This window comes from Arvicanthis niloticus, chromosome 3, assembly GCF_011762505.2.
Source record: "Arvicanthis niloticus isolate mArvNil1 chromosome 3, mArvNil1.pat.X, whole genome shotgun sequence".
NCBI classification, from domain to species: domain Eukaryota; kingdom Metazoa; phylum Chordata; class Mammalia; order Rodentia; family Muridae; genus Arvicanthis; species Arvicanthis niloticus.
In genome coordinates, this window is record NC_047660.1 from 86,034,088 (window position 1) to 86,057,394 (window position 23,307).

At 37.6% G+C, this 23,307-nt stretch overlaps 1 protein-coding gene across 2 annotated transcripts in view; it reads left to right on the top strand.

Annotated features, from left to right (window-relative positions):
• The window catches only part of Ptpn20 (protein tyrosine phosphatase non-receptor type 20), a 67,418-nt gene that overhangs the window by 19,054 nt on the left and 25,057 nt on the right, over positions 1 to 23,307 (top strand). Inside the window, exons 5-6 of one of the 2 annotated variants that reach the window (XM_034498028.2) lie at positions 2,510 to 2,607; positions 4,964 to 5,097. In XM_034498028.2, coding sequence (XP_034353919.1) covers positions 2,510 to 2,607; positions 4,964 to 5,097 — 232 coding nt within the window. The remainder of the gene's footprint in view (positions 1 to 2,509; positions 2,608 to 4,963; positions 5,098 to 23,307) is intronic. The other variant, XM_076931464.1, reaches the window with a different exon arrangement.

Here is a 23,307-nt window from a genome sequence, read left to right on the forward strand (position 1 = left end):
AAGTTGTCCACATTCTTCCAAAAACCAACAAGGTCAAGTTCTTCACAGAAACACCCCACTGCTGTATAAGTTACCATTTTGTTGCTGTGATAAAATATTATAGTCAAATGCAACTCTCGAAATTCACTTTGGTGTATGGTTCCAGAAGATATATGCCCATAATTATGGTAAAGGCAGCGGTAACAGGAAGCTAAGAGATCACTATCAACTGCACATACAAGAAACAAACTGGAAGTGGGGGTGAGGTCATACTCTTAAAGTCCACTACCAGTGATGTACTTCCTCCAGCAAGGCTCTAAGTTCCAAAAGTTCCATTTCTTTCTCAAATAGCAGCACTATCTGGGGACCAAGTGTTCAGATATATGAGCCTATGGGGGCATTTTTCATTCAAGCCACCATACTAGCAACCATTTAACTACTTATAGATCCTCATAGAGTGGTAAGACCTTGTGAAACTCATGTCCCTAGTTCAGGTTAACTTCCTAAACACCTCAGAGAAGAGTGAGCCTCATTATAACCCCCTCCTCTCATGACAGGATACCAAGTGTCCAGTCTTGTGCAAGTTATCATGGGTGCTGCTAGTTCAAGAGTGCCATGTTTGTGTCATGTCCAGGAGGCAGTGTTCTACATTACTCTATTTTCTATCTCTTATATTTGTAATACCTTGTCTACTACAGTGTTTCCAAAGTCACATTGTGGTATAAATTCCCATTTATGGCTAAACATTCAATGGTAACTTACTCTTAACATTTTAGTCTATTATGAGTCTCTGCTGTTTTTACTGCCTGTTACAAAAAGAAGCTTCTCTGACCAAATACAACAGCATAATAGGAATAAACCAATATATGGGAATAAACATAGTTATTGAGAAGGTAATTTGATGAGCACATTATATACATTTATCAAAACAGCATCTCTACTAGGATCTATGACATTTCTAGCCACAGGCTTTTGACCATATTTATGAAAATAGGATTTGCTTCCATGGAATAGGCCTTAGTTCTAAGAAAGTAGTTAGCTACCCCCAGAACAGACTTGCCACTATTGTACCAGTGGACAGACACCCTTTCCCGACTAGTCAGAAGTATAGCATGCAGTATTTGTGGCAGAATTTACTTAACTTATATTTCATAAGTCAACTTGACACTATAATTATTTGCTTTCCTTTTAAATATGATATTGTCTCTTAGGAATTGTGTTGTTTATAGACTTGCAAATTTGAACTGGAAGATTTTTAAATTTTTGTCTGTTTCTCTTTTTAGCTATGAAGAAACTGAGACTTAGGAAGGTGAAGTAATGAGCCATGACTATATGGCTCTTCAGGAGCAGAGAAAAGACTGTGCCTCCTAATATAACTATATTCACTTTGTCCAGCAAGGGTATACAGTAAAAAACAAAAAACAAAAATCTTAGGCTCCTCAGAAAAAAATTAGCCAGCATTTTCTTCAATTTGTTGTCAATTTGATTCTTTGAGCAATTTCCAAAAGACCTGTTGTCTTAATTTATATTGTGTTTCTTCTTCTTATTGGTATTGTTTGTTAATTTTAGTTCATTCAAGCAGAGACTTGATAGAGCCTTCAGTTTGAATTGTAGCCATATAGAATAGTTTGCTGAATAGTTTACTAAATTCTGATTGTGAAAACTTTGAAATATTTTAAAGATTTATTTATTTTGTTTTATGTATATAAATATTTTGCCTCTGTGTGTGTGTGTGTTCCATGTGCATGTTTTGTATCCATGGATGTCAGAGTATGTTGAATCCCCTAGAATGAAACTAGAGTTATAAATGGTTGGGAGCTGCCAGATGGGTGCTGGGAACTGAACCTGGGTTGTTTGAAAGAACAACAGGTGTTCGTAACCCCTGAGCCATCTTATCAGCTGCTAGAATAATTTGCCTCTTTAAAAATGTAATTGTATTGATTTTGAAGTGTGATATGAAAAGTGTCTTTATGTGATTTTTATCCCTCTAATTAATTAAGTACAGTGCTGTCTACCAGTGAGCCAGGTACATACAATTCAGAGCGTTGCAAGTATCTGAAAGACAAGCAACCCTTTTCCCTTAGGCAGTGCGGATTTCATGCTGCAGACACATGCAGAATTACTGAATATAGATTGTGAAAGTACTAAGTAAAGATAAATGGAGTGCTAAGAACTTTATACTCACAGTAAATAAAATGTCATAAGCACTCACAGAAATTCTTTTTAGCTTATAGTAATAACCAACATTTTCCAAACAAAGCCAATTTTTATTGGCCTTAGATAACTTGACTATTCCAAATATATTATTTGTATTTACATAGCATTCCACACTCTATTTTGAAATATTGGGGAATGTTTGCTGAGTCAATGTACATTTCGAGTGTCTTTTTGACACTTAATTATGTGATTATGACTTTAATTTCATCATTTAAAATTTTAATACTTGTAAGATTGTACTATACTAATCATATTTTTAACTATATTTTTCTAAAGTTGTGTCTATAATTTGTTTTCTTTCTCATGCCAATAGGCTTTTGGGAATAAAGTGAATTCAGAGAGTGTAAAACCCTCCCACCATCTGTCATTCTCAAATAAGTATGAGTTTGTTTTTCCAGAGCCTATAGAAAGGTAAAAACAATGTGTTTATTTAGTGAATTTTCTGTTTATCCTCTTCATGTTCTTCATACCTGGTCCTCAAAATGGAGACGGTGCTCAATGAACCTTAACATCTGATTATTTTTTATGATGCAGTTCTTTCTAAGCCTGATTTATCTTTCTTAGGATAGGATATTAACAAAAAAAATTATTTCTCAAAAGATTTAGTATCTGTATTATCTCAGTAGATACAAAGCTTTTTTTGTAAATGTGTGTAAAGCTCTGGGAGGAGACAGTGTTTTTGAAGTAGCATAAAACTACCTCATTTAGTGTGCATTTAGATTCTTTAAATAGTTTGTTTTGGGAAAGAAAATTTTATTTTCAATTAATAGTACTAGTAGAATGGTGAATTCTTAGTACTGTGTCTGAAAAAAAAAAAAAAAAAAAGAACCAGAAGAAAGTAACTTTATTTCCATTTCAAAACAAAAGGGCAGGAGTTTTATAAAACTTGCTTATCAAATGTCCAATTTTAGGTATTATATATTAAATCAAAACCTGTTTGATTAGACTGTGTTTCCAGAGGGATTTACAAATAACATTGATTATACTCACTAGAATTCTACTCTATAGTAATGTAAATATTTTTACATGTGTGTGTCTGTGTAAAATGTATGTGTATCACATTCACAAGTACATTACAGGAACAAAAATATAATGGTGATTCAAGGTATTCTGAGACCCTGCTGTCTGGTGAGCTCTCTATATGTACCTTTGCCATTCAGATCATAGCTCAATTAGGCGATTAGACATAAAAAGACAAATGGTTGCACAGCAAATATTATGTAGTCAAAATGCAAAGACTGTGCTATGGAAAGTTTATTACTATTTATAGAAAGAAGTTTTTTCACAAACTTTAAAAAAGATGTATTTAATTTTTAATTATTTGTATCTGTGCATGTGTGCGTGTGTGTGCAGGTGCCCATGGAGACCATAGGTGTCAAATACTTTGGAGTTGGAATTGCAGGTCATTGAGGGTACTAGGAAGTAAACTTAGGTCCTCTCCAAGAGCCTTTTAACCACTGAGCTATCTCTCCAGCCCCTCATAAGCTTTTTTGAAAAAGAGATAATTCTGGATTTAGAATTTAAGTAAATAGAAACCTAGCAGGTGAAAATTTCAGGTGGGAGAGATGTTTGAGAAAAGTAAGGGCTTGTGAAGATATCTTACTAATGTCAGGAATATTTGTCAAGAATGAAATGATGTTATATGAGTTGGGATGACGGAAAGCTGGAGAAGAAGAGAATTAAAATGCAAGATACAGTATGCACTGGAGTGAAGGAACTTAGGATGTGTGAATCCAAGACTATCTGGTTTTTGTCTATTACAATTAAAATGAAGCACAGTTAGATTTCCAGGTTCATTCCTCTGACAGTCTGTCCTCCATCCTATACTTTCGGCCAGCCCCTACTTTGAAGGTTACTGAAGGAAAATTGAGGATGGTTTAGAATGGTAGATAATGCACATCAGTAATATGTTTACAGTGGTTCCAAAAATGAAGAGGAAATAGTAAAAAAATAAAATAAAATAATTCCTATAAAACCAAAGAAAAGGACATGGTGAAAGCATAAAATACATGTAAAAGATCCGTAGAGATGGTGGGGATAAGCAGCTGCAATGTTGTTCGTGTGCAACAGAGAGCCTTTTCTGTATGGCCTGCAGTCATAGTTAATCTTAGGAAGAATTTCTTCTAGACATTGAGAATTAAGTCCAGACATCAAATGAGGAAGATTTGCTAAGTGAGATTGCAAACAAAAGTGCAAGAGCCAAGTCCATAAACTAAGTCAGCTGAGTAGTGGGAAGTCGGAGAGGGAACAGGAAGTGAGTACAGTCAGCTTAAAAACTTGTTCATAGCTGTCAACTCGACAGATGGAGAATTGAATTTAGGATGTGAGAGAAAATGTAGATGATGAATTATTGCAAAACAGACAAGTCATAGTTGGATTAATTCTGAACAGGGAGCAGGTATGGAGTGATGAAGTTGATCATCTATTTGTTTTCAAAGAGTAAATCCTGGTTTGTACCTTCTGGGAGTGGGGATTGCTTTTTAGCAAGGAAGGTGATTACATAGGGCTACAAGAGGGGATGGTGGGAGTTGTCTAAGGACAGAGCAGTGGCTTTTAACTTGGCCCACCATTACTTCTTGTTGCCTAGGTAAGGGAGAGGAGAGGATGGATAGGTGGACTGGTCACGGGGTTTGCAAGCCCAGTGCAGGAGGATATGCAGTTTGTGATCAGGTGTTAAGTTCAGCGTTACCCTAGAGGTTATTAGAGGTTCTTCTCTAAATGTATGTGCTATATATTTTTCTGAATCTCGTGGATGTTTTTCTTCTAGTAACAGTGATGAGACAATGTGGGATGTCAGTGACTTGTCCCACAGAAGCAGGTGGAGCAGTGTGGATACAGACTCTGCAGGGCCATCAAAGACTGTCTCCCCAGTGCTTTCTGGTAGTAGTAAGCTCTCAAAGGGTATGTACAAAGATTTTTTTAAAATAAGAAATGAAAGAGATATGGAAAAATTTAGATGTGAAAATAAATTTTTAAGGGTTTATATATATGTTTTTCTTATATTGTTTTTATTTTCAATTAATTTTTAAAAGTATTTAAAATAATAGATTTCATTAAGGGATTTTCATGTTTTTACATCATCCTCCCTGTTGCTGGAATTTCCAACCCCAATAAGCTCATATAAAAACATATTATCCAGTTATTATAATTATAAGCTATATGCCTAGATTTGGCAGACCTAACTTATTCCCCAGCTATAAGACCCCTTGCTATTTGTGGTTTCTCCTGGCCACGTGGTTCTGGTCCACTGTGTCTTCCTCCTCCTCTTCCTCTGTCCTCTCTCTTTACCCTCTCATCCTCCTCTCCCCATCTACCTGTCCTCACTCTCAAACCTCCAGTCCCACCATTCTCCTTCACTGCCCAATCACAGGCTCTATCCTTTAATGACCAGTTAGAATGGGGAGAAGGGAAATGAGATCACCTGAGTATGTGATAGACTGCTTATGGGGCATCTCCTCTTGAGGAAGCAGAATTAACATCAGAATATAAACAGCATCAGGCCAACCCACAACACCTCCCTATTGTCCTCCACACTTCCCTTGAAACCCCTTGTCTGATCCCCCTTCCTCCTTCAACAATAGTCCTGGTTCTGCTTTCAGGACATAGCTGTTCTGTTACCTCATCTGCCTCTCAAGATCTCTGCTTCCCTGTTTCATGACCTATACATAGATACTTTAAAAATAAATACAATAGCCCTTCATATTTATGAGATCAGTTTCTACCCTTCAATCCATTTTATTTCCTCCCACCCCACCCCATCTCTCTCATAGGTTTTGGTAGTGAGAGAAGGTTTCTTGTCCCCACTCAGTGATAGATTTGTACCAGTGTTGGCCCATTGTAACAGTGGGCCAAGCACTGTTTCTTTCCCATCCACTTGGAGTACAGTCTTAGTTGGACCCTCTTTTCCTACCTGCAGTTGGTTTTCAGTTTCCTACAATAATAGTTGCTGTAATTCTATCTATTGTTAAGACTTTGGTCTTATGGGGAGCTAGATCCTACCCAGGCATTATGTATTTTCCATGGTGGTAATAGCTCCCCTCTTCCAAGCTTGTACTACTTGGGAAATGATCCTTTCCATTCCCTCATGTACTCCCAGGTCTTCTAATGAGGACCCGTTAGATATCTGGGACATTGAGTCTGACTGTGCTCTTGACTTCTTAGGATTCTGTATTGTCACACTGGCCCATATCATAGTTGTCAATGCACTGCTTGTGCCCAAGTGTTTCTTTCCCATGTGTACAGTTCTTGGTTTCTGTCTTTCCTACTAGCTACTATAAGTGAGATAGTGTTCCAATTCCTGACACTCTTTAGAGAACTCAGTCTTAGACTTTAGATCCTTCAGTTGACCTGCTCTCAGCTGTCTGATAGTTCAGCAAAAGGATAATTTAATGGGCTTAGCAACTTGTATTTATAGGACATGAATGATAATAATAATAGCTTTCTATATCTTAAAAAGTAGAACTTTTAATATACATATGTATAAAATATGGATACATTCCTTTGTAAACATTGTTTTCAAAACAAATAGTTTTGCACGTTAATTTTTTTCAGCCTTGAAAAATAGTAATACCCAATGTATGACTGTACTATAATCTATGTTATTGATTTCTTGTTGGATATATAGATGTTGTGATAATTATTATTGGGTCTGAGGCTTTAGGAATACTCTTAGATTGAATTTGAAAAAGAAAAAGTGTTACTCAGATTTGTACTACTGTAACAACAGTACAAGCCCACAAACTCAGTTTAGTGACTAAACAAGCACAAGATATCCAGAATAAAAATAAAGTATCCAGAAGTTCTAAAATGAAAGGGGCGATATTGTGAGCCATAGTAAAAGCACATACTTACATCCTCTATATCTGGGACTGTTCTTATTAGTTCTGCCAGCATTCAGACATAATGACCTTTTTTGTTTTATTATGAACTCTGAGTGACATGTTGCTCATGTTTGTGGGGCATGAAAATTGCTTCTTTCCACAAAGGACTTTCATAACTGATTCTCAGCATACCAAGGGATACTTGAGAGAAATATCTTATTTCATAAGTACTCGCCTTGTCAGTTTCAGTGTAGGAGTAAGATTAGACTCTTCCAAGAATTGACTATTAGGGGCCCTAATGACAAAGAATTAGTGTCCTCAAAATGTGAAGATTTATATGTTAACAAGTAAAGGACAACCAGTAGACATTGACAGGCACATTACAGAAGAGAAATATAAAAAGTGTTTTAATCTAATCATAAATCAGGAAAATAAAAATTCAATAACAATGAAATAATTGTAAAACTGTAATGAATAATACAAACTGTTTTAAAATACAAAATGTGTTAAGAGTCCCTCTTGATAAGCATGTGTCATGGCTGAAATAATTTTCAGTTGTTAATCTTCTCTAACTTACATTCCCTTTACTATCTTATAAGAGAGAAAGGTGATTTATTTTTATCATATATTCACATTGAAGAAAGAGAAAGTCTCATACCTATTATATTTATTCATAGTGAGTATGCCCTCAATAATGACTTTCTCTTTTCTCTTTTACAACAGCAAGTGCCTCATTTGATTGTGTGTGTGTGTGTGTTTGTGTGTGTGGTTGTACCCAATTAAATATTTAAATTTGATCCAGAGGTGGCGGTGCATTCCTAGTTACCCACCCCAGTATTCTGGGTTCCCAAATGCAAGACACACACACACACACACACACACACACACACACACACGGCCTTTATATTTTGATATGCCTAAAATGTCTCAATAGCTGGGCCACTTCTAAACAACATGTGGCTAATCTACCTCCCTCTAATATTTCCAAGTTAAATCTATATTCTATCTTTGCTGACCTGGATTCAGTCAGGCAGCCCTCTTGAAGTCCCTCTTTTCTCGTTCCTACATGGTGGTTTTGCTCTCTATTCCACACCTTCTCAGGCATGGCATCTTTCCTCTCCTTCTTCTGGCATGGTGTATCTCCTTCTCCTCACTCCTTTCTCTCTGTCCCTAGCCCAGGAATCCTAAAATTCCCACCTCCGTCTGCCCTGCTCAGCTATTGGCTGTTGGCAACTTTATTTACCAATCAGAACCAACTTGGGGTAGGGTCCCCCAGTGTCTTACATGCAGACATGCAGATTCTCATTCTCGCACAAATAATTTTGGGAACCCAAATCAACATAAGCAGCATTCAACCAAACAATACATTTCCCCTTTTGTCCATTTAAAAAGGCTCTTTTTTTTCTCAGATATATGTTGAACATAATTATAAAAATTATGTAAGTTATAAGGTATGATATGCACCTATAATATCTAGTCCATCATATTTGGCAATTTAGATAAATTATTCTACCATGTATCCTAACTTAAAGAGTTCATAATTCTGTGCCTGAATTATGTTGATTTTAACTTGTACTACCATCTGAAAACCATCCTTTCAAATCTAGATCATCTTCCTTAATGATAAACAACTTAAATTTGATTATGAGACTATAACCAGTCTTTAATTTCACCAGAGAACTGAGAATGAATTAAATATTACCTGTATATGTAAGAAGCACCAAAATATAGCTTCCAAAACTTAAACAATTTATATAGGCAGCTGGCTGCCTAGAATGCCTATATTCCTCATAATATTGGCATATCTGTCTCCAGCCATCTGGTCTAGCACCATCTGACAGACCTTAAGTGAAGGAGGAATTTTGAAGGACTAGCTGCAGATATTTCTTTTGGTCAAAAGATCTATTAATAAATAAATGATTTTAAATGCCGTATTCTGTGGATCTCTGATGCTTTTGAAGACTATCTGCCTATATATAGTATATTTGAACTATTAAACCTTGACTACTCTTAGCTATTTCTATTTCAATAATATTGAAAACACTTTCTTATAATTAAATCAGAATCTAATATTACCATGAGTTTACTATCTGGCTCTTAACTTCCATTACTTCATCATCCTAAACAATTTGTAATAGCAGCTATTAGAAGGACTGGGTTTAAACTTTGAATTCTTAAATGAATTGCATAGGCACAATGCCTATATAAGAGTAACAAAATTAATTTTAAATTTTGTATCAAAATTTATACCAATGAAAACCTTAAACCTGTAACAATCTATAAATTTCCGTATCAATATAAGAACATATAACATCAATTATATATCAAAATGTAAAGATTTCTACCAATATAAGATTATGGCTATAAAATGTTTTGTTTAAGAATAAATTTAGTACTCCATTTTCTTTCTTTCTTTTTTTTGAAGACTTTTTTGGTTGGCTTATTTAAATTAGGTAAGGGAAATTTTACAAAAAAAGTTTTCTTATCTTAAAATTTATTTCTATTTAATGCCTTTGCCATCTAAATATATCATAGCTCAACTCACCCTTTCTTTCACAGATTATTTTTTTTTACTGACTTCTATCATTATTTATTTATTATTGGATATTTTATTTATTTACATTTCAGATGCCTTCTCCTTTCCCCATTTTCCTTCCCTAGAAACCCTCTATCCCATCCCCCCTCCTCCTTTTTGCTTTTATACCATTTTAATTACACGCAAGTATTAAGGTCAGTTCTAGTTTGAGGAACTAGTAATACAATATGTGTATATAGTTAAGGAACAAGCAAGACAGTAAACACAAATAGTCAAAGAACAAGCAAGGCAATAAACAAAATTCCATGAACATTCCCGTGATCACTGTTTTTAAGGGCTTATCAGAATGACCAAAATATCTGAGCCAACTTCCCTGTCCTAGTACAAAATAATTTTCATGTCTGAAAGCCTACTTCCTACTTCCTTGTTCTAGCCCAAAATTTAGATTCCTGCCTGAAATTACTTCTATGTTCTAGCCTAAGATTTATATTCCTGCCTGAAATTACTTCTTTGTTCTAGCCTGTCAGCTTTCTGCCTGAAGCCCATTTCCTTGTCCTTAGTCCAAAGCACTCTGCCTCTCCCCTTTTTTTCTTTCATAAATAGGACTGCATCTGTCTTAGGTCATTCTGCCAAGAATGCTTTCCTTACCCATCATAGAATATGAATTATTAAAAGCAATGCACTTCTGTCTTAGGATGGTAAGGCTCTGTGCAGAATTTTACCCTTTCTCAGCTTGCCAGCCTGTTAATTTAATAACTCTGTCTGGGGGTCCATTTTCAGGTTCAAGCCATGTACTTTGGCTGCCAACAAGTTGATGTTGTTAAAGACGAGCTTTAATACAATGTGCAGGAATAAAATTATTCCCAGGACAAAAAGGGCTAGCATGATCAAGCTATATATGCTATTCTTGAAGCTTGACCAAAATATAATTACTGACCTCAGGCCATGGGTAATTTTATCAGCAGTATCTGCCACATCAACACTCAGCAGAGTAGCATTCTTTAAATTCATAAGCTCACTATATAATGTTAAAACATCCAGAGTGGTGTTAGAATTATGTCAAATACACTGCAAGTGTCTTTAAACTTTTTCCTAATTATAATGACTACCACGGTAAATTTAGAAATAACATGAGTCCAATGGTATTTTGGCATGACACTCAAGATGGCTCCTTACTCTTATACTCTGAACCTCCTTCCAATAATTTGAATAGAATAAAGAGCATCAATCCATTGTTCTAAATGCCTATCTAAATCCTCTTGTATATTCAACACATTAGCAACATTTTTTTGCTAAATGATTGACAAAAGTAGCTGTCTTATTTTCTTATGTCAAAGTGATTGCAGTGGTGCTAGCAATTAATGTAATTAAAGCTGTTGTACCAGCAATAATTAAGCCCACTGCCCTCTTGCTTCTGCTTAAAGCCTGACTCACTTCTTCCAGTATTTGCAAGCTTTTTTTTTTCAGAAGACCAAGGTTCTGTGATACTCAGGGCAATAAAACAAAAGCTGGTTGATAGACCTTCATAACTGACATGCTGGATTTCAACACTTTCACTAATAGAAAATATACTATCAATGCAACTTACATTTAATACTGTAGAAGAAACAAAAGTAATTTTAACTTGACAATTAAAAGAGCCTTAACACGTGCACTAACACTTGTTTGAAATCCAGATTCTACTCCACCTTTATCTCTCGCTAACATAACATCATAGAGAACTGCAGCTAACTTCCAAATATGTCTCTGAAAATGTCCAGAACCAGACTTCCAAATGAAGACTGTTATTTCCAATATTGGATTGATTTCTAGACCAGTACATTATTGAGTCTGAATAGCTGGTCACATTTAAGAACAATTCAAGAGTCTTTATAACTTCTTTTTGATTCTTTGTTCCACAAGGTCTAAAAACTTGAGGCAAGGCAGCTTGTCCCATCAGGGGTATAGGTAAGCAATGGTGGGTTGGGAACATTCACTACAGCTTCCCAGTCACCATTGTCAGGGCACTCAGCATGCTCAAGGGTCAGCATCATTTTTTGTCTGGGCAACAGGATGCATCACTCGTTGCTCTGGCAGCCACCATCTTCCTTCAGCATCCTGCAGAAAATACACAAACATGCCCTCTTTCCCATATTAAATACCTGATCATGTCATATGTCAGTAAGTGGATCCTTCCCTTTCACCTATGCATAAGTATGCCTAGTTGTAGAGTGCCATAGACACTCAGCAGAAAGTTCCTTTGCATCCAAATTTTTAAAAAAAAAAAATTAAAATAAAAAGAACATGATTTAAATAAATTTGTGATGTGTGGGGATATACCTCCCCCTTTTTCATTTTATGAAGATACTGTTTTAAAGTTCCATGAGTCCTTTCCACAGTCTCCTGTCCTTGAAAATTATAAGGAATCCCAGTAATATGGGTAATAGTAAATTGCTGCCAAAAAGTCTCAAATGCTTGACTGTGATAGCCAGTTCCATTTTCTGTTTTTTGTTTGTTTGTTTTTGTTTTGTTTTGCTTTTTATTATTGGATACCTTATCTACTTTTCAAATGTCATCCTCTTTCCTCACTCCCCACTTCCAGAAGCCCCTTATCCCATCATCCCTCCTCCTGTTTCTATGAGGGTGTGCCCCCCCCCCATCTGCCTACTCCTACCTCCATGCCCTTGAATTTCCCCTCACTGGGGCATCAAGCCTTCAAGGGACCAAGGCCCTCCAATCCCACTGATGCCCGACTAGGCCATCCTCCACTACATATTCAGCTGGAGCCATGGGCCCCTCCATGTGTGTTCCCAGGCTAGCTGTTTAGACCCTGGGAGCTCTGGTTGGTTGGTATTGTTGCTCTCCTTATGGAGCCACAAGCCCTTTCAACTCCTTCAGTCTTTTCTCTAACTCCTCCATTGGTGACCCTATGATCAGTTTGATGGTTAGCTGCCAATATCCACCTCTGTATATGTCAGGCTCTAGTAGAGCTTCTCAGGTGACAGGTGTATTGTGGGGCTGTAAGAGGCAGCTGGGTACCTGGTTGAACACAGGCCTTGAACCCCAGATACTCTAAAGGGACAGTAGGAGTTCGGCCTTGCTCCTGGGCTCTGGTTCCTTCCACTTAGCTTCAACCATCCACAGCCCCTCCCAAAGAAAGGTTTGTGGCCTTAGGTCACGTAGTACAGGTAGAGGGCCTGACTACAGGCCTCAGAGCCTCAAGAGATCTCCATATTAATGAGATACCTAAAGACCAGAGGCCATAGCCAATTAAGCATTTCTTCCCAGACCCTCCTCTTGCAAAAAATATTTAACCTCAGGCCCTCCCTGAAGACACGGGTTACAGCTTCACCCACTTTCTGCCATGACAATAAACCTTTTAAAACCATGGACTTCCTCATGTCTTTGGAGCCTGCCATTGAGAACTGTGGAGGGGGCCTTCAACTAATGAGCTGTGCCTAATCTTCCATGGAGGACCTCTCTGTGTTCCAGCCATGGAGGCCACCAACTCAAGCAAGCAAACTGAGCTAGCCATGACCCAGCCAAGTGAGTCTTCATGACCAAGAGTCTCTCTACCCCATGGGGCGCTGCTGGAGCTTGTCTCTCTCTCATTCCCCTCAACTGCAGCCTGGTCTAGCCCATACACTCCCGTGTCAACTCTTCCGTGGCTCTCAGCAGTGCCTGGTAGCCCAGGAGTCTGAGACCAGTCAATCCCTGCACGCCTTCTTCCACGGGGGTCCCCACCCAGGAGCTCTGCCCCTACAGGGTCTCAAGACTGAGATCTTCCCATGCCTGGAGTGGAGTTCCGTGACTTCTCATAGCCCAGTGTCTGCTTGGCATTGTGTGGAGTAAACTCAGTCAAATTCCTGTGCTTCTGCCTACCTGAGCCGTGACAGACACGTGGGACCCACAAATCAGCCCAGCAGGACCCAAGTCCACATGCAAGCTGAAGCCCCACGGTGTATTAGGGTCCTGTCAGCATGCACTTCCTGATATCCACAACAGTGTTTGCATTTGGTGATTGCACCTGGGATGGATCCCCAGGTGGGTCAGTCTCTGGACAGTTCCACCTTCAGTCTCTGTTCCACACTTGTCTCATGTTTGCTTCTGGGACTATTTTGTTACTCCTAAGAAGGACCGAAGCACCCACACTTTGGTCTTTTTCTTAGGCTTCATTTGGTCTGTGAGTTATATCTTGGGTATTGTGAGCATTTGGGCTCATATCCACTTATTAATGAGTACATACCATGTGTGTTCTTTTGTGATTGGGTTGCCTCACTCAAGATGATATTTTCTAGTTCTGTCCATTTGCCTAAGAATTTCATGAATTCATTGTTTTTAATAGCTGAGTAGTACTCCATTGTGTAAATGTACCACATTTTCTGTATTCATTCCTCTGTTGAAGGACATCTGGTTCTTTCCAGCTTCTGGCTATTATAAATAAGGCTGCCATGAACACAGTGGAGTATGTATCCTTGTTATATGTTTGAGTATCTTTTGGGTATATGCCCAGGAGTGGTATCCCTGGATCCTCAGTAATACTAAGTCCAATTTTCTGATTTCCAGAGTGGTTGTACCAGCTTACAGTCTTACCAACAATGGGGGAGTATTTGTTCCTCTTTTCCACATCCTTGACAGCATCTGCTGTTATCTGAGTTTTTAATCTTAGCCATTCTGACTGGCATGAGGTGGAATATCAGGGTTGTTTTGATTTGCATTTCCCTGATGACTAAAGATGTTGAACATTTCTTTAGGTGCTTCTCAGCCATTCAGTATTCCTCAGATGAAAATTCTTTGTTGAGCTCTGTACCCCATTTTTCATAGGGTTATATGATTGCCTGGAGTCTAATTTCTTGAGTTCTTTGTATATTTTGGATATTAGCCCTCTATCAGATGTAGGATTGGTAAAGATCTTTTTCCAATCTATTGGTTGCCGTTTTGTCCTGTTGACAGTGTCCTTTGCCTTACAGAAGCTTTGTAATTTTATGAGGTCCCATCTATCAATTCTTGACCTTAGAGCACAAGCCATTGGTGTCCTATTCAGGAACTTTCCCCTATGCCCATGTGTTTGAGACTCTTTCCCACTTTCTCTTCTATTAGTTTCTGTGTGTCTGGTTTTATGTGAAGGTCCTTGATCCACTTGGACTTGAGTTTTGTACAAGGAGATAAGAATGGATTGATTAGCATTTTTCTACATGCTGACCTCCAGTTCAAACAGCACCATTTGTTGAAAATGCTGTCTTTTTTTCAAGCTCCTTTGTCAAAGATCAAGTGATCATAGGTATGTCGGTTTATTTCTGGGTCTTCAATTCTATTCCAATGATCTTCTTGCCATGCAGGTTTTTTTTTTTTTTTCTTCACTATTGCTCTGTAGTACAGGTTGAGGTCAAGAATGGTGATTCCCCCAGAAGTTCTTTTATTGTTGAGAATAGTTTTTGCTATCCTGGGTTTTTTGTTATTCCAAATGAATTTGAGAATTTCTCTTTCTAACTCTGTGTAGAATTGTGTTGGGATTTTAATGGGGAATGCATTGAATCTGTAGATTGCTCTTGGCAAGATGGCTATTTTTACTATATTAATCCTTCCAATCCACGAGCATGGGAGATCTTTCCATCTTCTGAGATCTTCTTCAGTTTCTTTCTTCAGGGACTTTTGAAGTTCTTGTCATACAGATCTGTTACTTGCTTGGTTAGATTCACACCAAAGTATTTTATGTTATTTGTGACTATTGTGAAGGGTGTCGTTTCCCTAATTTCTTTCTCAGCCTGTTTATCCTTTAAGTAGAGGAAGGCTACTGATTTGTTAGACTTACTTTTATATCCAGCCACTTTGCTGAAGTTGTTTATCAGGCTTAGGAGTTCTCTGGTGGAAGTTTTGGGGTCACTTAAGTACACTATCATATCATCTGCAAATAGTGTTATTTTGACTTCTTCTTTTGCTATTTGTATCCCTTTGACTTCCTTTTGTTGTCTAATTGCTCTGGCTAAGACTTCCAGTACTATATTGATTAGGTAGGGTGAGAGTGGGCAGCCTTGTCTCGTCCCTGATCTTAGAGGGATTGCTTCCAGTTTCTCTTCATTTAGTTTGATGTTGGCTACTGGCTTGCTGTATATTGCTTTTACTATGTTTAGGTATGGGCCTTGAATTCCTGATCTTTCCAAGACTTTTACCATGAAGGGATGTTGAATTTTGTCAAATGCTTTCTCAGCATCTAGTGAGATGATCATGTGTTTTTTTTTCCTTTGAGTTTGTTTATATAGTGGATTACATTGATGGATTTCTGAATATTGAACCATCCCTGCATTCCTGGGATAAAGCCTACTTGGTCATTATGGACAATTGTTTTGATGTGCTCTTGGATTCAGTTTGTGAGAATTTTATTGAGTATTTTTGCGTCGATATTCATAAGGGTGATTGGTCTGAAGTTCTCTTTCTTTGTTGGGTCTTTGTGAGGTTTAGGTATGAGTGTGACTATGGATTCATATAATGAATTGGGTAGCGTTCCTTCTGTTTTCTATTTTGTGGAATAGTTTGGAGAGAATTGGTATGAAGTCTTCCTTGGAGGTCTGATAGAATTCTGCACTAAAACCATCTGGTCCTGGGCTTTTTTTTTTTGGTGGGGAGACGTTTAATGACTGCTGCTATTTCATTAGGGGTTATGGGACTGTTTAGATGGTTTATCCTCTTCCTGATTTAACATTGGTACCTGGTATCTCTCTAGAAAATTGTCTGTTTCATCCAGATTTTCCAATTTTGTTGAGTATAGGCTTTTGTAGTAGGATCTGGTGATTTTTAAAATTTCCTCAGTTTCTGTTGTTATGTCTGCCTTTTCAGTTCTGATTTTATTCATTTGGTTACTGTCTCTGTGCCCTCTGGTTATTCTGGCTAAAGGTTTATCTATCTTGTTGATTTTCTCAAAGAACCAGCTCCTGGTTTTGTTGATACTTTGTATAATTCTTTTTGTTTCTACTTGGTTGATTTCAGCCCTGAGTTTGATTATTTCCTGCCATCTACTCCTCTTGGATGTATTTGCTTCTTTTTGTTCCAGAGTTTTCAGGTGTGCTGTCAGGTTGTTAGTGTATACTCTCTCCAGTTTCTTTTTTGTAGACACTTAGAGCTATGAGTTTTCCCCTTAGCACTGCTTTCATTATGTCCCATAAGTTTTGGCGTGACCAGCCTTCATTTTCATTAAATTCTAAAAAGTCTTTGATTTCTTTCTTTATTTCTTCCTTGACCAAGTCATCATTGAGTAGAGCATTGTTCAGCATGTATATGTGGGCTTTCCATTGTTTTTGTTATTATTGAAGACCAACCTTAGTCCATTTTTATCTGATAGGATGCAAGGGATTATTTCAATCTTTTTGTATCTGTTGAAGCCTGCTTTGTGACCAGTTACACGATCTATTTTGGAGAAGGTACCATGATGTGCTGAGAAAAAGGTATAGTCTTTTAGGATGAAATGTTCTGTAGATATCTGTTAAATCCATTTGGTTCATAACTTCTGTTAATTCCACTGTGTCTCTGTTTAGTTTCTGTTTCCATGATCTGTCTATTGCTGAGAGTGGGGTGTTGAAATTCCCCACTATTATTGTGTGAGGTGCAATGTGTGCTTTGAATTTTAGTAAAGTTTCTTTTATGAATGTGGGTGCCCTTGCATTTGGAACATGTTCAAAATTGAGGGTTCATCTTGGTAGATTTTTCCTTTGAGGAGTATGAAGTGTCCTTCCTTCTCTTTTTTGATAACTTTTGGTTGAACGTCGATTTTTTTGAAATTAGAATGGCTACTCCAGCTTGTTTGTTGGGACCATTTGCTTGGAAATTTGTTTTCCAGCTCTCTACTGTGAGGTAGTGTCCGTCTTTGCCACTGAAGTGCGTTTCCTGTATGCAGCAAAATTCTGGGTCCTGTTTATGTATCCAGTCTGTTAGTCTATGTCTTTTTATTGGGGAATTGAGTCCATTGATGTTAAGAGATATTAAAGAAAAGTGATTGTTTCTTTCTGTTATTTTAGTTATTAGAGGTGTAATTATGTTTGTGTAGTTATCTTCTTATGGGTTTGTTGGAAGATGACTTTCTTGCTTTTTCTATGTTGTTTCTCTCCTTGTGTTGTCCTTGAGTTTTCCATCTGTTATCCTTTGTAGGGCTGGATTTGTGGGAAGATATTGTGTAAATTTGGTTTTGTCATGGAATATCTTGGTTTCTCCATCTATAGTGATTGGGAGTTTTGTTGGGTATAGTAGTCTGGGCTGGCATTTGTGTTCTCTTAGGGTCTGTATGATATCACTCCAGGGTCTTCTGGCTTTTATAGTCTCTGGTGAGAAGTCTGGTGTAATTCTTATAGGTCTGCCTTTATATGTTACTTGACCTTTTCCCCTTACTGCTTTTAGTATTTTGTTGTTGTTGTTTTGTACATTTGATGTTTGGATTATTATGTGATGGGAGGAATTTCTTTTCTGGTCTAGTCTATTTGGAGTTCTGTAGGCTTCTTGAATGTTTATAGACATCTCTTTCTTTAGATCAGGGAAGTTTTTGTCTATAATTTTGTTGAATATATTCACTGGCCCTTTAAGTTGAGAATCTTCTCTTTCTTCTATACCTATTATATTTAGGTTTGTTCTTCTCATTGTGTCCTGGATTTACTAGATGTTTTGGGTTAGGAGGTGTTTTGCAGTTTGAATTTTCTTTGACAGTTGTGTCAATGTTTCCATGGCATCTTCTGCACCTTAGATTCTCTCTTCTATCTCTTGTATTCTGTTGATGATGCTTGCATCCATGACTTCTGATCTCTTTCCTAGGTTTTCTATCTACTGGGTAGTCTCCCTTTGTGATTTCTTTATCGTTTCTACTTCTATTTTCATGTCCTGGATGGTTTTGTTCAATTTCTTCACCTGTTTGGTTGTGTTCTCTTGTAATTCTTTAAAGGATTTTTGTGTTTTCTCTTTAAGGGCTTCTACTTGTTTACCTGTGTTCTCCTGTATTTCTTTGAGAGAGTTATTTATGTCCTTCTTAAAGTCCTCTATCATCATCATGAGAAGTGATTTTAAATCTGAATCTTGATTTTCCAGTGTCATGGGGTATTTAGGACTTGCTATGGTGGGAGAACTAGGTTCTGATGATGCCAAGTAACCTTGGTTTCTGTTGCTTATGTTCTTAAGCTTGCCTTTTGCCATCTGGTTATCTCTATTGCTACCTTTACTCACTGTCTCTGACTGGAGCCTGTCTGTTCTTTTATCTTGGTTTTGTGGAACTCTTCAGAGTCCAGCTGTCTCTGTGATCCTGTGATCCTGAGATCCTGGTTGTAATAGCTCCTGGGAGTCAGGCTGCTTCTGGGATCCTGAAATCCTGGTGTGCCCAGCTCCTGAGGTTCTGTGATCCTATTATCCTGTGTTCCTGGGCATGTTAACGCTCCTGGGAGTCCAGCCTCCTCTGGGTTGTTGGGGATTTGGGTGCAGCTGGCACCCTAGGACTGCTCTGTTCACTGGCATAGACCAGAAGTAGTACTCCATTTTCATATATCTAATTTCTTTTAATATACTCTGTGGGGAGCCAACAGAAGACGGTTGTCATCCTTGCAGCCATATACCCTGACAAGGGACTTGATTACAATAGCCTACAACAGCCAAGCACACTCTGATAACATCTTGTTTTAGATACCCAGGATTTTCCCTTGGGTGTGTGACTTAAGGGCATGATTTAGAGATCAGATTTAGAAACAAGACCTAAGGGCATGACTTAAAGGTGTGACTTAAAGGTGTGGCTTAGAAGTGAGACATATAAAAGGCAAGAGGCAGACAGAAGAGATTATTAAGTATTAGACAGTAGGTATTAGACACTCGAGACTTGGAAAGAGTACTAGAGAATTAGGCACTTAGCACTTGGAGAAAGAACTTGGAACTGGAAACTTGGAACTTGGAGGCACTAGGGACTAGGAACTAGGGACTAGGAACTCCAGAATGGTAACTTGGACTAGAAAGAGAGACTGAAGAATAAACGGGATTGAATCATACTCTGTCTGGTCTCCATTCTTCTCGTCCATCCTCACACTCTCTCTTGCTGAACCCTGACCCACAGACTGGAGCAGCTTGGGGCAGTGTGGGCTCTAACAATTTAGCCCCCAAGGCTTTTGGCAGTGCGGGTCCCAACATTGATAGAGTGATCCCTGACATTTTGGTGCCTAACGTGGGGCAGCTTGGGCCGCAGCAATACTCTAGCCTCCTTTTTTTCCCCTTTCAATCTCCTTCCCTCTACTTAAGAAAGAAATGATAAAGAGGAAAGGAAAGACAGAAATCCCTAAGTCTAAGCTCTCTATTTAGTTTCATTCCTGTCCAAAATTATGACCATTTCCAAATTATCCCTTAAAATGACAACCTATCTATAATTTATAAAATAACCATAACCCTAAACCCAAGAAACCATAATAATGACTCTTCATAGTTTCTCTCTGCTGACTTGGGGAGGTGAATTTTGGGAAAGGGTAGGAAAATTGGAAAAATGGGCTAAGACTTAAGAAAGCTAGCTTTAGCATTTGTTATCCAGTCTCTCTATGCTTAAAAAGTTCAAGGCTTGACTGAAGTTCTGTCTGGATCTGTCTGAAAGGCTGGATGAACCTAGGTCATCAGAAATCACCATGTATTCCTGAAGCTGTTCTGTAGGCAAGTCTCTGGAAGCAGTGTCAGGTGAGGCAGAATCAGGCAGGGAGTTGGAACAGCAGGTCATTTCAGTGTCCCTGAGGTTGAATCTTGCCAGAGCTTCATCTTGGTGTTTTATTCTGCAATATAAATCTTACAACCAAATTTTAATTACTATAAATATATTTGTATAGATTTTACAAGATATGTTAAAGACTTTTTTTTGCTTTTTTTAAGCAGGTGAAAGACAACTGTCTTTTTTATGAGTTAATTTGATCAATAACCAATTATAATAAATCTTCATTCATGCCATGAAGAATGAATTTTAAGGATTCTGTAACCAACAATATTTATTGTTAATCTTAGCTGAAGTTTTGCCTAGAGACATTTTTATATCTAAACCAGTTTCAGGGCTGTTCCCATGAGGAGGAATTAGCAAATCCTGTTACCTGTCCTGTTTGGTTTTCTTGATTTTTTTTTTTTTTTGTATGTAGCCAAGATCTTCAGGGAGTCCTCCCCATCATATCTGGTCCATATCACTTTGGAAAAGGTCCAAAGCCTTTCTCCTTTCCTTTTAACACAAATACAGAGCCTTTCTCCCAAAATAGCATGTCCTTGGGCTGGTAACCTGAAACTGACTGGTTCAAATTAGCAGCCTCTCTTTAATCCAGGCTTGCTTATTGTGACCTGTCTCCCAGAGTATCAGCAATATCAGTACCCCTAAACTTATATCCACCTTCACCTTGATAATCAAAACAACTCAAAGCAGTTAAGGCAATCTCAAACAATTACTATTATCCATTGAGACAGGGCTTCTTCCCTATCTCCTGCCTTTGTTCCTTTTTTTGTGTGTGTGATCAAAGGCCTAGATTTATTTGTTCATCTCTGTATGCATACTTAAAAAAAATAAGCAATTTTTATTTATTTCTTCCTTCTGTGGAGATTAATATCTCTGTGGATATATAAAATTACATCACCTTTCTCTTTATAGGAAATGAATTAATATCCTTTCCTATTTAACTTCAATTAAATTCCTTTCTATTTACTGTATAAGCCTATTCTTAAGGCCAACAATGTGTCATATGCCAGGCTAAGCAATCCTAGAATTCTCTTGGAGCCCACATTCAAAGAACCCAGTTGCTTAAGATAGCATTGACTTCTTAAATTTCTATTTATTTCTATTCTTTTTATTTGATTGCAGGAAGCATGCAATCTTGCTCTCTGTCCTCTGAGCAGCCTGTCTTCATGCACAGCATGGGCTCATCACTACTGAGCCTTAAGCTCTCTGAGGCATCTAAGAAGCCTTTGAGAATGCTTCAGACTGGATCCTGAACCTGCCAGTCAGCTTTATCTGGGTTAGCTTGGACAGCATGTGTATTCAGGAATCTCCAATTGATTTTTAAGAGTGAGTTCTCACACGTTGGATGCCATCTGTTGAAGCATGCATTACATGTATGCATGTGCATGCATGCCCATTTGGTCTGATAAAATGATTGCAGCATTCATTCCACAATATCCAAGCAATTAGCAGTTCAGCTTAAATTGGATGACTGTGGTTTTCCTTTGCCATAAGTTGTCTTAGTCATTCCCTAGAGGGTCCCTGGCATTTCAGCCATAGTCCTCCTTACCCTCATCGCATAGAGGCATTCCTGTTTCCCCCTGATAATGATAATCTCTCACACCAGGCAATACAATCATTTCCTTTTACCTGTTGGTGGTGTATGAGCAGCCAGAGAGCCTGGTGGCATTGCTACCTTCACTTCATAATTATTTCCCCCAATAGACTTATTTCTCAATCTTCTTAGATCTGCATTGATTTCTTTCATCAATATTTGGTTTGAAATGATATTATACAGATTTTGTACATTTATTTTAGTTCTTATGTTAAATATATCACGTTTGGTGATATTGTAAATGGGACTTGTGAAAATATTTTAACATAGACCATTCATTCCCAAAATGTGAAAATATGACTGACTTGTAAATTGCCCTTATAGTTTTTAGTGACTTTCTTGAACATTAATTCCAGGATATGTATATATGTGCGTGTATACACACACACACACACACACAAACACACACACACACATATATATATACGCACATATATATTCCCATGTATAAACACACATATATGTATACTTATCCATATATATATATATATATATATATATATATATATATATATATATACATTTGCACATGCATATACATTTTGAGACTTTTTTGAGACAAGGTCTCACTATGTAGTACTGTCTGGCTTGAATTCATAGGGATCTGCCTGTCTCTGCCTCCTGAGTGCTGAGATTAAACATATGTGCTCCTGTGCATATGTGTTTATTATATTAAAAGTTTATTATTTTTCACAAATATGTATGTATACATATACACCACACAATATACATATGTGTGTATATATATATATATATCTGACTATAGGTTTCTGCAAAGTTCAGAAGAAGGCGTCAGAGTTGGAGTTAGAGTAGTTGTGAGTCACCTGATGTGGAGGAAGAAAACTCAGGTCCTCTGCAAGAGCAGTAAGTGCTCTTAACAGCCGAGCTGTCTCTCTAGTGCTACCTTGTATATATTTATAACTTTTCTAATGTAAATACTTAAGTCACTAGGTAGATTCAGGTTTTTCTACCTTCCCCCCATATCTGCCTCTCATGATTTTCTGTACTTACTACACTAGCTAGTGAACAAAACTGAATGAGAAGGAAAAGAGTGGACACCTTTGTTAAGAGTCTCCACTTTGGGCAAGAAATAATTCTAGGATAATGCTAAGTACTATTTTGTTAATGCTATTGCTCAGTTTGAAGAATTATCTATCATATGAAGACATATCCATCGTAAATACTCATGCACCAAATCGTGGGGTCCTCAATCTCATGAAACAAATACTGAAGGACATAAAAGACCACAACTTTTTGAATAAGACCCCAAAAGGATACTATGCAAAACTGGGTATCTACCTGCAAAGAATAAAATTAGGTTTGCTATCTCTCGTCCTGAACAAAAGTAAGATTAAACTGTTTTAAATACCTCAACTTAAAACTTGAAAAGCTGAAGCCAGCAATAAGGAATATTAATAGATAGGAATTTGAGAACAGAACCCTAATAGTACAGAAAATAGACACAAATGTGCTTAGA